Source organism: Amphiura filiformis, chromosome 11 (genome assembly GCF_039555335.1).
Source record: "Amphiura filiformis chromosome 11, Afil_fr2py, whole genome shotgun sequence".
NCBI lineage: Eukaryota > Metazoa > Echinodermata > Ophiuroidea > Amphilepidida > Amphiuridae > Amphiura > Amphiura filiformis.
The window spans coordinates 19187488-19205027 of NC_092638.1; the positions used below are offsets into that span (position 1 = coordinate 19187488).

The following is a 17540-nucleotide window of genomic DNA, read 5'->3' on the forward strand; positions in this document are numbered from 1 at the left end:
AGAATAATAGTCTCAGGCAGCGCGCACAAATTTTGAGTCACCAGCCACCCTATTTTTGGTCCCGGTTTTTGGTCTCAAAATTCTATGACCCCCCAGTATATTCTTGCCCCCCACCACTTCCGAAGAAAATGACAGCGCCCTAGAGGTCATGAAAATTTCAAAAGTGTGCCCAAAAGTGAAACTAAAACAGGGGTGGAAGCGCGTATACGCTTCTCGCCCAAAAAGGTGGATTGAATTACAGCTGTATTGAACAAGCCTATTCGATACACCATATCGAATATTGCCCAACACTAAATAAATGGTAAACAAACTTTTTCATTTCCACGTGTGTATGTGTGTAGTTCTACGCGAGAAACTCGTCATTCAGGTTTGTCTAACTATAAGTAAGTCTTTAATTTATCCTAACAAAAATCCATATAATCAGATTCCATTGGCTAAGTAAAAGTAATTTCTTAGCCAAATCGGTACCATTTTGATACAATTCTTCCGTTAAGCTTACCATGCCAAGTGCCAGGTGTCATCGACATGGGCGTGGAATTCGGCAGGGTTCATTATTGTCCCCATGTTATCATCAAATACAAGCGGTTAAAGACAGCTTTGCGTCCTATTGTTATTGCATTGGATTATACATTGTATAGATACATCAAGTCAATCGATTGTTAATGGTTCTAGCATTCACACAGTGCCGTACTATTACGCTGACTTTCGTATTCGGGACCTCCTGGTTTGTTTACAAACAGAGAGGTAGACAAAAAACCGTTCCGCTTGTCCAAACACTCAAGTATCAGAAGGATGGTCCACAATAGCGTGATTCACGTAACCTGAATAGGGATTAAAAAGCTGTCACGTAGAACCATGTGCTTCTATTGTCCAATTTGCCATCAAGATTTCATATGGAAACAGTTCAGACCCAGTACAAGATCATGTCAGAAATTAATATTTTGTTCTGGGTCTGATTATTCGGACTAGCATTCACAGCAATACTGTTATAATCGATACCCGGGAAGTCCGGATACACATCATACAGTGCATGAGTGCACAGCTTTTAGGTATATCCCAGGCAAACCTTAGTTAACACATTTGCTAGTCAGCGAAATTCGCCGAGACCGGGGCCCAAACACAATGCATATTTACATAGAAATTTGAATTTTTTTCGAGAATAGGTCGGTGAAGGAAACCTACATAAGGGTAAAGTCCATATCAAATCAACCCCCAGGGGTCCCCAGGGGTCCCCAGGTGACCCTCTCAGATTTTGATAAAATTCCATCAGAATAATCTTTTGTGGCCATAATGAACCCATACAAAAAATTGGCCTCATAGGCCATGTCGTTTATGAGAAATGGCCCTTTGAAGTTTGGCCCAGAACCCCCCTTTTTGGCACTTGCGAGTGTCATTGGTGATTTTTACCAACTTGGGTAGCTTATAACTTCTTGTTCTGAACAGATATAAAGCTGCAATCTTGGATTCTAGCTAACCTTATGTCATATTTTTAGAATCGGGCTCTAAATTTCAGATATCTGCTTTTCGTTTTTAGTTATAAGCACTCAAAGTTGGTCATTTATTCAACCGCAAGTGTGATTTTGTCATTTTGGGGGTCCCCTGGTGCCAAAAATATGTGGTCATATGACTCAAATGTCATAGATACATTGTCTATAGGTACATATCTAAGCCCACAAGCAAGTTTGAGCAAATCAAACCATTAATGGAGGAATGGGCGGTATCCGAAGTTGGGTTCGGGTGAAAATTTGCTGGAGACCCCCCTCTTTCTGACCAATGGTTGACCATGTTGACAGTTGAAACATGAATTGAAATTTACAGTCCTGAAACATACTTATAAGACCTACCTAGAAACAAAAATTCAGCTTTGGTACTCAACTCCAACATAGTTAGATGGCACTTGAAAATAGGGAGAAAAACCTGTTATTTCTTGTCTAAGGGTGTTATGTTGAATTCGGCAACCATGGCAACAAAATATGCAAAATTTTACTAAGTATATGTGCATATTTTGGGTCGTACATTACAGACCACTCTAGATGTGTTTATTAATATTAGCCTCTAAAACACACCCAGAACAAATTTCATATGACACTTGTGAAAAAACTTGGTCAAATTTTGCTGATTTTGTTGTCATGGTTGCTGAATTCAACAACCTTAGACAAGAAATAGTAGGTTTTCCACCCTATTTTCAAGCTGCCGTCTAACTATGATGGAGTTGAGTACCAAAGCTGAATTTTTGTTTCTAGGTAGGTCTCATAAAGTCATAAGTATGTTTCAGGGCTGTAAATTTCAATTCATGTTTCAACTGTCAACATGGTCAACCATTGGTCAGAAAGAGGGGGGGTCTCCAGCAAATTTTCACCCGAACCCAACTTCGGATACCGCCCATTCCTCCATTAATGGTTTGATTTGCTCAAACTTGCTTGTGGGCTTAGATATGTATCCATAGACAATGTATCTATGACATTTGAGGCATATGACCACATATTTTTGGCACCAGGGGACCCCCACAATGACAAAATCACACTTGCGGTTGAATAAATGACCAACTTTGGGTGCTCATAACTTAAAAAGGAAAGCAGATATCTGAAATTTAGAGCCAGATTCTGAAAATATGACATAAGGTTAGCTAGAATCCAAGATTGCAGCTTTATATCTGTTCAGAACAAGAAGTTATGAGCCACCAAAGTTGGTAAAATCACCAATGACACTCATGAAAGTGCCAAAAGGGGGGTCGGGCCAAACTTCAAAGGGCCATTTCTCAAAAACGACATGGCCTATGAAGCCAAATTTTTGTATGGGTTCATTGTGGCCACAAAAGAATATTCTGATGGAATTTCATCAAAATCTGAGAGGGTCACCTGGGAACTTTTCAGAAAATTGGTTGATTTGACATGGACTGACCCATAAATATGTTTTCTATACTTCACTTGACCCAAATATATGATTTTTTATGGTGATAATCAAGTCGCACGTAGAATTATAGAGGGATTTTGATAGCAGTTCCATTAAAAAAAGCTGCTATCGCCATGAGACTAAGATCTAGAAACCCCCGCGAAATGCCGTTTTGGGGAATTTTGCTAGCTGAATCTTTTGATGAAAGTCAGTCTTTGACAAGATGTAACTTTGCTACGGAAAGTGCTATGAAAAAAAAGGTTTTCAGTTTTGGCTTTGTTTACTCAAGGGCTTTAATTTGATATATAAAATGATGCAGTTTGATGGCAAATTTGAATTCACCTAGCATACCTACAGCTTTGCGGCCGAAGACGTGACCTGACAAGGCCAGGGTCACGGCTAATGTTAATTCAATGCATTGAAATCGAATTGAATTGAAATGAATTTTGGGCGATTTTATGTTAATTCAATGCATTGAAATCGAATTGAATTGAAATGAATTTTGGGCGATTTTCATTTCAATGCATTGGAATTGAATTGGAATCGAAATGAGTGGGCTTGGGCATGAATTGAATTGGATTGGAATTGAAATCATCGTGAGCAATGAAGAATTGAATTGGATTGGAATTGAAATCATGTTGAGTGATGACGAATGAAGTGGAATTGAAATGAAATTCAGCTTTGATTTCAATTCAGCATTTCAATTCACAAGCAGATGTCTGTGATTCCAGATCACTCTTTTCAAAACATGATAAATAAAAAGAAACAGTAGTCACCATAAACTGGTACAAAACATAAACATAAAGTGTTACAAAACATATTGCAACTACGTATTCTGGAAAGCTTTCATTTAAAAATGATAGCATAAAATACATATATATTGTTGCGAACCCTTATTTTGGAGTATCACAATGATTATTACCTAATATAGGCCTACAGAAACACGACAACTAAGAGCAAGACATTGATGATTCACTTAAGGTTTTATTATAACGTATATGATCATGAACATGCTGCGAATACTTGAATAAACAATCGACTCGAATAAACAAAAGACTCTGAACTGAATGATTACTCTTACCAAGCACGTGGCTTATATATGGCTCATTAGCATACGATCAAAACTTTGTAGGGGTCAAACTGCAGATTTCAGGCGGGTCAACCACACATTTTTTTGGAGTAACCCTCGGGCGATATCACACCTATATTTTCTGAGCCCAGATCTGTGGGTTTGTACTCGCCAAACTATTTGTAGGATTGCACGTCCTTGGATCTGAATCTGTGGATGATTTGTTCTCGCCAAACTATTTGTAGGATTGCACGTCCTTGGATCTGAATCTGTGGATGATTTGTTCTCGCCAAACGATTTGCCGGAGTGCACGTCCTTGGATCTGAATCTGTGGTTTTGGAACCACGCTTATTTTTTGGATCACACAGTTGCAGTTTACCCTGAATATTGGCTACTCTTAATTTAGTGTCATAAATTAATGATATAAGACAAATCTTATATAGGCCATAATCGTGCATAATTATTATCAAACATGATCTAACAGGATCATAACAATATTGAAGAAAATTAAAAGTATGATATCATTTCTCATACACAGGTATAGTTAAACTTTTTGAGATTTTTTTGGAGTTCTTTAGAAGAATATCTCGTCATGTGGAAAAATTATAGGTTCTATGTTCATAAAGACACTAATATCTTCTAATACTGTATGATGCAAATTGATTCTTAGCATTTCCAATGTTTTAAATTGCTTGATATGATCGATAATGTGAGTATTAGATCACCTTAAGGGGGTACTACACCCCTGCCCAATTTTGTGCCTATTTTTGCACTTTTCTCAAAAATTATAGCGCATTGGTGACAAGTATTCTATGTATATTATAGGGGCAAGGACTACAACTACTGCACTGGAAATTTTATTTCAACACAGACAACAGTTGTGGAGTTACAGTCAAAAATGAGGGAAAACCAATATTTGATAAATAAATCAATAACTACTTGCCTTGAGTTGCTGAATTTTCAGAGCAGTAGTTGTAGTCCTTGCCCCTATAATATACATAGAATATTTGTCACCAATGCGCTATAATTTTTGAGAAAAATGCAAAAATAGGCACAAAATTTGCCAGGGGTGTAGTACCCCCTTAACTTGCCAAATATCTCAAACTTTTGGCACTAATATAAAGCCCCTATTTTTCTCAAGCTCCTAATTTTTATGCTCAAAAGTCATTGTACATTTGAACAAATTGTGAGAAAACATTGAAAAGCATTATTAATTAAAAATACCCTGCCCAACCCGGTCTGGTAAAGGATATTCTGTGCAACAGTCGGCTCATTCGTACATAGCTACATTACATAGGCCACACAGAAGTTATTTGGTATGCGCGAAGTGGTTATTGTGAATGCAGTGCAGAGAATCGATGATCGATCGACATGTGTCATGTCAACTCTGAACAATTGCACATCAAGCTCTTTGGACTTGATCATAGGAAGTGTTGTGGTCGTGAGGTAATCTTCTATAATCCAATGCAATAACAATAGGACGCAAAGCTGTCTTCAACCGCTTGTCATCAAATCATGTACAGTCTATTCACCAAACTCGTTTATACAGTCGATATTCTTCGAGGACGGCCTGTTACTTTCAGCTTCCTGAGAACACTCTTGTATAGAAGGCCAAGTAAAATAAAAAACATCATGTATATGGTCATTTTCACGGTAAAGGGTGTAACTTTGGATTTTTAATATTTTAATCCGTAGTGTTCTAATAAAGCCACAGAATTCCATGATTTTTGGCCACATAAGTCATCTAGTTAGCAGCTACCTTGGGTAGCATAATCAGCTTTGGGAGTTACTGCGTTCAGTTTTAGCAGGCTTAAATGTACTTAATATTGCCATTTTGAAAAACTATAAAAAACAGTAACATTTTTGTAAAACCCTGTGTTTTCTTCAGTTAGTTCATGGATAATTTTTCTTATCCTGAAAGTACAGTCATATGTTCAGTAAACACTGCCACATTAGATTTAATTGTGAACAGCCCTGTATTTTTGAGAACCGGACTTGATATTTGTCGTTTCGAGGCTTCATTTTCCGTTAACAATTGTTAACAAACTTTGTGGGTGTAGCTTTGGTTCATAATTCTTGGTTATTTCTTCACTTCTTCTTGATTCATAACAGTTGTTATCTTAACTTGAAATGGGTAACAAAAATTAGTCGATTTGCAAGCTTTTAAAATTTTTATAAAATCTTGACTTCAAAGACCCGTTTTCCGTTAACTTTTTGAAGCCTCGAAACAAACTGTTCAGCAAGCTTGTGCAAATATAAATAAAAGAGCTCATCAAATCTATTTATCAAAATGTAGCAAAGTAGATCCTCAAGTCACATGTTTTTAAATCGTGGAGATATATATCACCGTTTGAAAATGGGACCCAATACAAACTTTCCGTTAACAATTGAAGCCTCCGAAACAAATGAAGCCTCCGAAACAACAATAAGATTAATTACCATCTATGCATATCTAAATTGGTGTGTTTCATACTGATATCTGCATTGTAATTATTACTTGATATGTGCAGAATGTCATAAATTAAAAAAAAAATTGACATTATGGTTAATGTTTAAAAAATATACTGATATCCAAAAAAGCCTGTTTCGGAGGCTTCACATGCAAAAAACACCATACTTAACAAATGGGTGAAAAAATTAACATGTGATAAATCTACAATATCTGCCGCATAGAATCATTGATTCAATATACACAAGAAAATAACAGCTTAGATGATCCCAACACTGTTGTTTTCAAAAAAACTACTTCTGCAATGTTTAACAATTGTTAACATGAAGCCTCCGAAACAAAAAAAATGACTTGCTGTGATAAATTAATTTTTGTCACAACTGAAATTCCATACTTAGAAGCAAAGCATGAAAATTGGTAATTGTGATACTTTTTACCTATTTTTTTATGTCAACTTGTAGTGGTTAGCCAAATATTTTACTTTTATGATCACCTGTGTTGTTAACTGAAGCCTCCGAAACACAAATCGCTTGAATTGCCAATTCTAAAAATAACTCCAATTTCTGTGAAACTTGGCTGGGAGGTTCCTTTCATCAAGTAGTATTTGTACATGAAGTTAGACATTCAAATTATTTTAGGAACCCAATTAAAACTTTAAAAATATGTTTAAGGTTTGGAAATTTCCATTGTAAATGACACTTGATGTTAAAATTTAACTTATATCTGTTGACTTACTTTGGAATGGGATTTCACATGTATTCCAGCTTTCATGTCATAATTTTCTGAGGTTATGTAAAATACATTTTTCTTAGATTTTAACCAAAATGTTATGGAAATGTCAATTTTTTATTAGAAATCAAAAGGTTTAAGCCTTGAAACATTATTTTACTGGAATTTAAGTTGCTTCTATGCATGATTTCAGTAAACAGAAACATATTTAAGTGGTTTGAAATTTTGACCCAAAAATCAAAAGTTACACCCTTTACTGTGAAAATGACCATATATTATTATCATGTTTCACGTCCGGGTTTTTGAAAAACAGGAGGAAGAGCCTCAAGTCTTCAAGAGAGGGCTTTTTATTTTTTATTGCAAAATCGGTTTAAATAGAGCTGTTTTTAGCGTATACAATAATTTAACAATTTACGGTCACGGGACCCCGCCAGCAAAGTAGGCCTATGTCTAACCTGATTGGTTTCTGGTTCTGGATCTGGTACAATAGGCCTACTCCAACAAACGGGTTCCCGCATCACGTCAGAGGTGGATGACCTGCAGTTAACTTGTAGTGTCGGTGTCGCCAAAACGGTCACGGAGCCTTAATTTAAATATTTTTGAGTTCGGAGCGTCTAATGTGTGGTGGGGTAAATTAAAGTACCAGGCATTTTTTAGGTAGGCCTATCCCAGGCAAACCTTAGTTAACACATTTGCTAGTCAGCGAAATTCGCCGAGACCGGGGCCCAAACACAATGCATATTTACATAGAAATTTGAATTTTTTTCGAGAATAGGTCGGTGAAGGAAACCTACAATATGTTTTCTATACTTCACTTGACCCAAATATATGATTTTTATGGTGATAATTAGGCCTGGCATTTTCGGGTAATTTTTTTTTTTTTTTAAGTTTTTTATTTTTTCGGTTTTGTTTTTTCAAATTCAATGCATTTTGAAATCATTAATAGACTATGACCTGAATACAAATTACCAATTTTTTTTAAAATTTTTTTAGGTCAACCATGATCCTAGCATTTAGGTCTAGGTCCAGGGACACTACAAAACCGAAAAAATAAAAACTTTTTTTTTTCTTTTTTTAATTTGGGTACCGGGCAGGGTATTTCCTGCCGGGTAATGTAATCTCGGCGGGTACCGCTACCCCGCCGAAAATGCCAACCTTAGTGATAATCAAGTCAGCACATGGAATTTTAGAGGATTTTGATAGCAGTTCCATTAAAAAAATCACCAATTCGCCATGAGACCAAGATCTAGAAACACCCCTAAATGCCGTTTTGGGGAATTTTGCTAGCAGAATCTTTTTGATGAAAGTCAATCTTTGACAAGATGTAACTTTGTTACAGAAAAAATGACAAAAATGTTTTCAGTTTTGGCTTTCTTTACTCAAGGGCTTTAATTTGATATGTAAAATGATGCAGTTTGATGGCAAATTTGAATTCACCTAGCATACCTACATTTTTTGACACAGAGACTTCTACAAATCCGTCCAAAGGTAAGCAAAGTGTTGGCAATCGCACTTTTAACTACATGACTAAACTATTCCGGAGTTGAGATCCGCTAAAAGTAGACCATTTCGGGGGCTGTATTAATGGTGTACATGACACGTTTGAACAGAATAAAAAACTAGTACCATTATTTCACAGTTACGAGATAGACTCGCTTTAATACCACATTAAGTTTTTTTTCGGTTTTGTAATGTTTGACCTAAAAAAAAAATTTTGCACATGATCCTAGCATTTAGGTCTAGGTCCAGAGACACTATAAAACCGAAAAAAAAAAACTTTGAAATTTTTTTTTTTTTTTTCAATTTTTTACCGGTTACCCGTTACCGAAAAATGTGCGGGTACCCGGGCACAAAATTACCCGAAAATCACACACCTATAGTAACTATTGTGTTGTTGTGGATATATCTCGATCAAACTTAACCATTGCAAATAAACTTCAGTTTTAACTAAACATGATAATGCATGAATTGAAGTTTGGTTCTTATTGGTTGAAATTTGGGAGCGATTGCCGAATAGGGTGCAACTCTAGTCTTATTACAAGACTGCCCTACCCCAACCCTAAACCCTAACCCATAAACGAGGACTGGACTCAAGTCTAGCAAGTTGCACCCTATTCGGTAATTGTACCGAAATATGAATCACGTCATTACATGTAGTTTATACCGTACCGATCAATCGATCATTCAGAAACCAGACATGTCATCTGCATAGCACATGTGGCGTGCATCATGAGACATGACCCAGACCTGCATGACCTAGTTGTTCTTACATTATCGCAATAGCACCAATCTGGTTTGAAATATGGGGGGGGCATTCAGCCTAAAATTGTCAAAAAGTGGCTGAAAAGAACAAAAAATGTGTAATTTTGCTGAAAGGTTAGGGGGATATCCCCCCTGAACCCCACCCCCTTAACCCCACCCCCTAAACCCACAGTGGCGTGTCTAGTTCAGATTAAAATCTGAATTCAGACTTTTTGATCTTGATTTTTATGCCTCCACCATGAGGCATACTGTTTTGCAATGTCCGTGCTTCCGTCCTTCCGTGCTTCCGTCCGGATGCCATATCTCGGGCATGGATGGGCGGATTGACTTCAGATTTTCAGGATAGGTGGGGCGCTTATGGTCAAAAACTCTGGCTACCTTTTTTTGGGTGAGGTTCAAGGTCATATACCGAGGTAAAAGGTCATTTGAGGTCAGGGGGCTCATTTTCCTTATTTACCTCTTTTCTCAGAGACTAGGGTCGCATGTTTCTCAAACTTGGTGGGTGGGTGCATCTTGACCCCAGGCAGAACAAGTTTGTATTGGTTAGTGGGTCAAGGTCACCTGAGGTCATGCAGGGGTCATTTGAGGTCAAATTAGCAAAAACTGTCATATGGCCATGAAACTTGGTAGGTAGGCCTATAGTCAACATTTAGAGCCAAATTTTTGGAAGGTCATTTGGGGTCACCCAGGGGTCATCTGAGGTCAAGTTAGTAAAAACTGTCGTATGGGAATGAAACTTGGTGGGTACAGTCAACATTTAGAGCCAAATTTTTAGAAGGTCATTTTGGGGTCACCAGGGGTCATCTGAGGTCAAATTAGTAAAAACTATCTTATGGGCATGAAACTTGGTGGGTACAGTCAACATTTAGAGCCAAATATTTGGAAGGTCATTTTGGGGTCATCCGGGGTCACCCAGCTTTGTATCAACTTGTGAGTACGTGCCACATCACTCCCTTTGGTGGAGGCATCACGGTCGACGCTTTGTGTCGAAAACTGCGACATCCGAGAACAGCGGTCCATCTAGTTATCTCTTTTTCTTCACTTCCTCTGTTCAAAAGTATAGGAGCTTTCCAAATTTCAGACTTTTTATCTGTGGTCACTCACACCCCTGCCCCGGGAGTGACGCCCATGTACTATTGGCAGTGGCGTAACCAGACCTGACCTTCCAGGGGGAAAAAAAAAAAAAATTTCCCAATTTCTGATCAAAAGTTGTAGTATGTGCAAAGCGTTAAATAGGTGGGGTTTAGTGGCCCACCAATAGGGTGGACCCTTTCTTTGAAAATTTTCACATGTAAAAAGATATTTCGATTTTAGGATTGCACATTGGGTTTAGCATTCTCTTTTGGCTTTATTATGGGGTGAAGAAAGTCTTGGAATTAAAAAATATAAAAATAAATTTAGAAAAATATCAGGTGTGTGAGTGACCACAGATAAAAAGTCTGAAATTTGGAAAGCTCCTATAATTCTGAATAGCATTCTCTTTTGGCTTTATTATGGGGTGAAGAAAGTCTTGGAATAAAAAAATATCCAAATAGATTTAGAAAAATAGAAATCTGATATAAATTAATTTGATTCTTTTGAATCCTAATAAAGGGCTACAAAAATAATTCTTTCATACAAAATTATAATCCTCTAAACTTCTAAAGGCAGAGAATGAACGTGAATCATGTGATCCCGTTTAGGGGGTCAAAAACTCATGTGCGTTGTGCTTATTGATATTTTCAGATAAAATGGCCACCTCTGATACAACTAATAACCAAGCAGTCCATAAGACTGGGACAGAGACTATACCAGATGTCATAGTTGTCAAGGAAGGCAAAGCAGAGATTCTATTCCCATCATCCAATGAAGTGTTCTACAATCCTGTGCAGGAGTTTAACAGGGACATGAGGTATGAATGGCAGGCAAAATATCATGTCTAATTTTAGGCTAAGGGGCTGTGCAATAATTATGAACCGGGGGAGGAGGTAAAATTTCCAAATGGTATGTCAACAATTGCTCCCCTCTTCTCAGCCTGTCAACAATTGCTTGCCTCCCCCATCTTGGTCTGCCAAAAAATATGTTGCCCCCCCCCCCTGTTTTGAACATAAAATTTTCCCAATTTACAAACTTTAAATGGTCTAGATTATATGATGCGAGCAGGAAATATTAAAATAAATAAGTAATCTACAAAGTTTGTGCAAAAAGTGGAAATTTACGAAATTTTGGTTTTTTTGCCTCAAAAGTGTGTGTGTGTGTGGGGGGGGAAAGAAAAATATTGAGTGGGAAGGGGGGCAAATATCCCCCTTGCCCGTAGCGCTGCCACTGGTTAGCTATTTGCTTGTCACTATGATTGTTGTAAAAAACAGGCAAAATGCATGAAGATTCAAAGGAATTTACACACAGTAGAGAAGTTGTACTTGCTTACATTCGTAACATTCCTCATATATAATGTTATAGTTTCTTCCCAATCGGTTACAGGCTGACTGGTTTGAAACAATAATCATATCAAATAAATAACTTGAATGGCTTGTTTTGTCTTCCTTCAGCACTGCTGTTATTAGCTTGTATGCAGAGGAGCAGCTGAAGAAACAGTCAACAAAAGGTATATAGTAAAAATGAGACGGCGGAGTGTCGCTTGAAGGTCCATGCATTATAAAGCAATATACCGATACTGTAACATTTTCACAGAAATGGTTTTTTGTATTTCTTCTCCACATTTGTTAGTTTTCACTGACAGGTTTGTCCCTTTTAAAGGCCCATTCAGTCATTTGCTCCTCTGGATGAACGTAAAAATAATCAAATTCAGATTTTGGTACCTTTGTCATTGTCAATATTGATGTGTTAAAATCATAATGTACGATGTTATAATATGAAATTGGTTAATTTTGTTCAAACCTGATTTGTTTGCATATTTCTAATATGTTTACACATGTCCCAACTTGTACCTAAATGGAATTGGCCTAATTTGTTGGTTTTGTAGGTCAACAGAGCAAAGTTCGACATAAAGTCATAATTGTTTAAAATTATGACTTTATGTCCTCCCATAGAACTGCATGTTAAATGGCTAAAATAACCGGTGGGATTTATTTCACTTTACCTTGTTATTTTAGCTTAAAATGGACAGCAACGCTTCCCGGCAGTTAGTACTAATATTATTTGAACATTTTGAATGAAGAATATAACAAAATTAAAATTTGATGGAAATTGTACATTAAAGCTTTAACATAGCCTGCTATTGGTTCAGCCAAAAGCTGTGTATTTAAGACAAAATAAGGTATTTACATGAATCTGTGTAATTTATATATTGACAGTATATAAATATTAGCTACATGTATTTGAATGGGGCTTCAACTTCGTCAATACTGTCTTTGTTTTTGGCCAGATTTTTCATTTCAAATATATACACTAAATGACAATTTGAATGCCTTATCCTTCATTTTTCAAGCTTTTAAGTAATTTATAAACAATTTTAATTTGTTTACACTTTCGCTGGGATCAGTGAATGGGCCTTAAAGTTTGAGCCCAACAAAGGAGGCAAAATAAAGAAAATTGCTTTTTAATTCGAGCGTTAATGTCCCCAAAAACAATGTGTGTCACTCTAGTTGTCGATCGTGACTGTTTGATGTGTTTATGACCATCCCATATGTACAGGTTCAACTAATATTTTGTCACAAATACCAACACCTCTAAGGCCTTCACTTAAATTTGCAGGGTATGTTAGTGAAAAGACTTCTCATAATATGGGGCAGCTGGGTTGTTCCAGTTGAAATCCATACACCCCCTATGAAAGACATGACCTTAATCTTCTACACAGGGAGTGTGAATTTTAAATGGGGCTACCTGAATGGGTGGCTCCATTTGAAATATACACCACCTGAGATATTAAGGTCATGGTCTTTCCATATGCATGGGGTTGTATGTATTTCAACTGGAAATTAATTAATTTAGAGAACATAATAATAATAAAAAAAAGGTTAAGTAATTTGGCAAGGCGAAATTTGGACAAATTTATTTTGTGGACATGCAATAGATATAGCCTGACAACAGTGCACAGCGTCATTGTGTGACTGAACTAAGTATGCGCCTCGATGACAAGTGGGTTTCGCAACGTGATGGGCTGTCATCTATGATATCATAGAGAAACAAATTAAATGCAGCACGTACAAGCTAAACCACACCCACTGAAAATAATGTGAAATATATGCGCAATCCGGAGAAGATATCTTGCCCATCCCAGAATCCTTTGCAACATGATACATCACCTCATTACAGCAAATGACACTCCTATTACTTTAATTTGAACATGCTCCCTTTGTTTTCATGCTGTGAACAGACCGGCTAATTAACATGGGTCACTCAATACATGTTTATAGGCAAGAAATAAACATCTTTTGCAAGATCTGGATGCATGTTCTTTCTTCATTGAGGTGCTTTTTGTCACTATTGACCCATGTAGCATATATTGTAATTAGGAAATTGAAATGGAAGAAATGTATTGTGGGATGAGTAAGATATATCCCCTTTGGTTTTATGACCATCTCTTTCATCTACTCCTGTTGATAATTAAATTCCCATGGTCATGTCATCAGGTGCTTTAAAGTGTATGAATATATTTCATGAATTTGGCCAAATTGTCGGCCGGTCAGAATTTTGTTTTTGGTCATGTGGAAAGATACATCAATGCTCCACTTCAGACCCGGGACTTCAGACCTTCAATACACAAGATACAGCATAGAAATTGCATACATGTACATGTACTTATTTACAGGCATAAGACTACAAGTTTATTTGAAAAATTCATGCATGAATAGATAGTTAAAAATGTTATAATGAATTTACAGTAATGATAATTTTCTTCTTAAGAAAAATGTTGTTGGCCAAATCTAGCTTTGAAATGAAATTTAGACACAGAAAAAGTAATAAAAACCATTAAAATTATAAACGAAAAACTGGAAAAATTATTTTTTAAAGGGCCGACCCTGATTCTGGCCAATTTTGGATCGGTCAGTGGAGGGCAAGCAAACAATTTTTTTTTGATCTGATGATAACACAGAATGATAATATCACTTTCTCCATTCATGCAGCTATGTTCGGTACCCGGAAGGATTATGAAGAGCATCAAACTAAGGAATCACAAGCCCAAATGGAAGTTACAGCAGGTGATTCATCGGATGTTACAGCAGCTGTTACAGCAGGGGATTCATCGGATGTTACAGCGGCTGTTACAGCAGGGGATTCATCAGATGTTACAGCAGGTGGTGAGTCAGCAAGTAATGTAGACAGCAAGCCAGGCAGCGATATAGAACATCAGGCATTTATAGGGGAGAAATGTGAGGCAAGTATACAAGCAGGGGTGCTAGGAAATAATCTCAAGGGAGTAATTGAAATTCACACAATTTAATTTTATTTTATTCATCAGCAAACTTGAAAACTACATACTATACCAGATGTCACTTTGTACAGAAATTCATTCCCACAAGGTACATGATGTAATAGGCATATAATTGCATAACAATAGATACAGTTCAGAGGTTAATTGCATCTCCTGCATTAAAAAACATACAAATATCAAAATAGTTAGAAATTTTTTTGGAACTGAGCAACCCGGCTTGGCAGGCAGATAACACCAACCATATGGGAGGGGCCAGCAGTTGCAGCAAAACAAAACACTAAACAAAAGAACCCTGGCAAGGAAAGCTAAATAATGATAAGGAGTCATATCATGGCTCTTGAAGAACGTACAAGTAAACAGTTCCAATGCCTGAGAAACCCTTCCCCAGGGTGGGGAGGAATGAGCATTATCCCTCCAGGCCAGGCAGCTCAGATGAACTTCAAAATTTCAAATAAAATTCTAAAATTAAAAGCACAATAGCATATATATAAAAGATATAGGAGAAATATGCAGAAGATTACCCAAATAGCAACAGTGTTTATCAAATATCGCATGCATTGCCCTTCATGAAATGATACCTCCATTTTTCAAAAATATTCAGTATGTCATATTTGCCAATGTGGGTCAGTATGAGTATTACATATGCTGATCCAATCTTATTGCCCATTTTCCTCTCTTTTTCCTGTGAACATGCAGAATGGTATAAGAATACTAGAAGGGCTTTCAGCATCTGGTCTGCGGTCGATTCGTTATGCTAAAGAGATTCCCGGGGTCAAAGAAGTAATAGCTAACGATTTTGCGCACAAAGCTGTGGAGAATATAAAACGTAATGTCAAGCATAATGAAGTTGAGGATAGAGTGATACCTAACCACGGCGATGCAGGGTAAGTTCATAATACATGCACTAAGCCAAAAAAGAAACTTACAATTATTCACAAGGTAGTATTTTAAAATCATGTGCATCGAAATGAACAAAATTACACAGGATTACTTCAATACTCTACTCTAAACACATGTCAGTTACCAAGTAGTTGTCCAACTGACACAACAGCAAAATGCACTGACATGGAACAGCTCCTGGACCACATTCACAGTCAATAAAGCGACACCCAGCACAAGAAATCTGTGAGTAAGTGGAATAGTGTAGGTAGAAGGCCTGTTTCTCGAAGAAAGTGTGTAAAAAGCAGAAATCAGCCCCGTTCCACACTATTCCACTTACTCTTTGGAAATTATGTGTAAGGATATACACATTCTCACAGATTTCTTGTGCTGGGTGCCAATTATTGGGCTGTGAATGTTCAGGAAGCTGTTCAATGTCAGTGCATTTTGCTGCTGTGTCAGTTGCACAACTGCTTGGTTACTGACATGTGTTTAGAGTAGAGTATTGAAGTATTCCTTTGTGTAATTTTGGTTCATTTTGATACACAGGATTTAAGATATGACCTTGTGAAAAATTATAAGTTTCTTTTTTTGGCTTAGTGTACATTAAATACAATGTGTATGAAATCATGTTCATAGACAAAACTCATAGAGCAGCTATCTAATGGAGTTGAGGATAGAGTGATACCTAACCATGGTGATGCGGGATAAGTTCCATTGTATACAATGTATGTGAAATTATGTTCCTGGACTAAACTTCATAGGGCAGCTATTTAATAGCAGTGAGGACAGATTTACACATAACCATGGTTATGCTGGGTAAGTTATATTGCATAAAATGCATGTGAAATTAATATTTTCCTGGACTGAACTCATAGGGCAGCCATTGTACCAAAATACCAGTGCACAACTTCCTCAGCTTGGCTGGGGAATCTCTCATTCATTGTCCAAAAAAGTGTCTTTGTACACAATTTTAGGTACTCTGGTTCAAAACTTATTTTTTCAAGATGACGCCGGCGGCCATCTTGGATTTCTGGAGAAAAATGACGCCTTAATGTCAAAATAATGTAAGAATCGGATTCCTTGTGCTCGACTTACCCGAAAAAGTGTCTTTGTACATGATTATAGGTGCATGGTTCAAAACTTAATTTTTCAAAATGGCGCCGGCGGCCATCTTGGATTTTGGCCTCTAGCGAAAAATGCCGGGATTTTTGCAAGGGATATGGGGGCTATTTTTTTCTAAAAGGTCCATAGAAGTCAAATCAATTGTCAAACCTTACTAGCCAGAGAATGGTCACGGAAGTGAAATTTTGGACCCTCAGTTCATTGTGCCTGCAGTAGCTAGACTACAGCAAGCTGCAGCTTGGCTGGGGAAAGCTGCACAGGGGTATTGGTATGGGTCATAAATAGTTGAGGACAGAGTTTGTTTAAATGGTGTAATGGGCTCTATATCAGTTGAAATCTATATATCGTACACCTGCCATGGAAGACATGACCTTAATCATCAACACAGGGAGCGTGAATTTCAAATTGGGTTACCTGAATGGGTGACTCCATTTGAAATCTACACCACCTGTGTGGGACATGAAGGTCATGTCTTCCGTATGGATAAACTGGTATAGCCCAATGGTGTTAATTATATCTCGTTCACCACAGGTTGTTGATGTATCAAAATAGGAGCTACTCCAATCGGTTTGATGTTATCGACCTGGATCCCTATGGGACCGCAGCTCCATTTTTGGATGGTGCTGTGCAGGCAGTCAAGGATGGAGGATTGCTGTGTATAACCTGTACTGATATGGCTGTGTTGTGTGGTAATCATGCGGAGGCTTGCTATGGCAAATATGGTGCTATGTCATTGCAAACCAAGTACTGTCATGAAATGG

General features: G+C 37.3%; 1 protein-coding gene across 4 annotated transcripts in view; it reads left to right on the forward strand.

Annotated features, from left to right (window-relative positions):
* The first annotated feature begins 264 nt into the window (after nt 1-264).
* The window catches only part of LOC140164500 (tRNA (guanine(26)-N(2))-dimethyltransferase-like), a 32292-nt gene continuing 15016 nt past the window's right edge, over nt 265-17540 (forward strand). The window contains exons 1-7 of one of the 4 annotated variants that reach the window (XM_072187794.1): nt 267-383; nt 11127-11292; nt 11930-11985; nt 14468-14542; nt 14579-14718; nt 15472-15659; nt 17311-17539. In XM_072187794.1, the coding sequence (XP_072043895.1) occupies nt 299-383; nt 11127-11292; nt 11930-11985; nt 14468-14542; nt 14579-14718; nt 15472-15659; nt 17311-17539 (939 nt within the window). In that variant the 5' untranslated portion in view covers nt 267-298. Of the gene's footprint in view, nt 384-8529; nt 8628-11126; nt 11293-11929; nt 11986-14467; nt 14719-15471; nt 15660-17310; nt 17540 lie in introns of those variants that run through there. The other 3 variants (XM_072187795.1, XM_072187792.1, XM_072187793.1) reach the window with 3 other exon arrangements.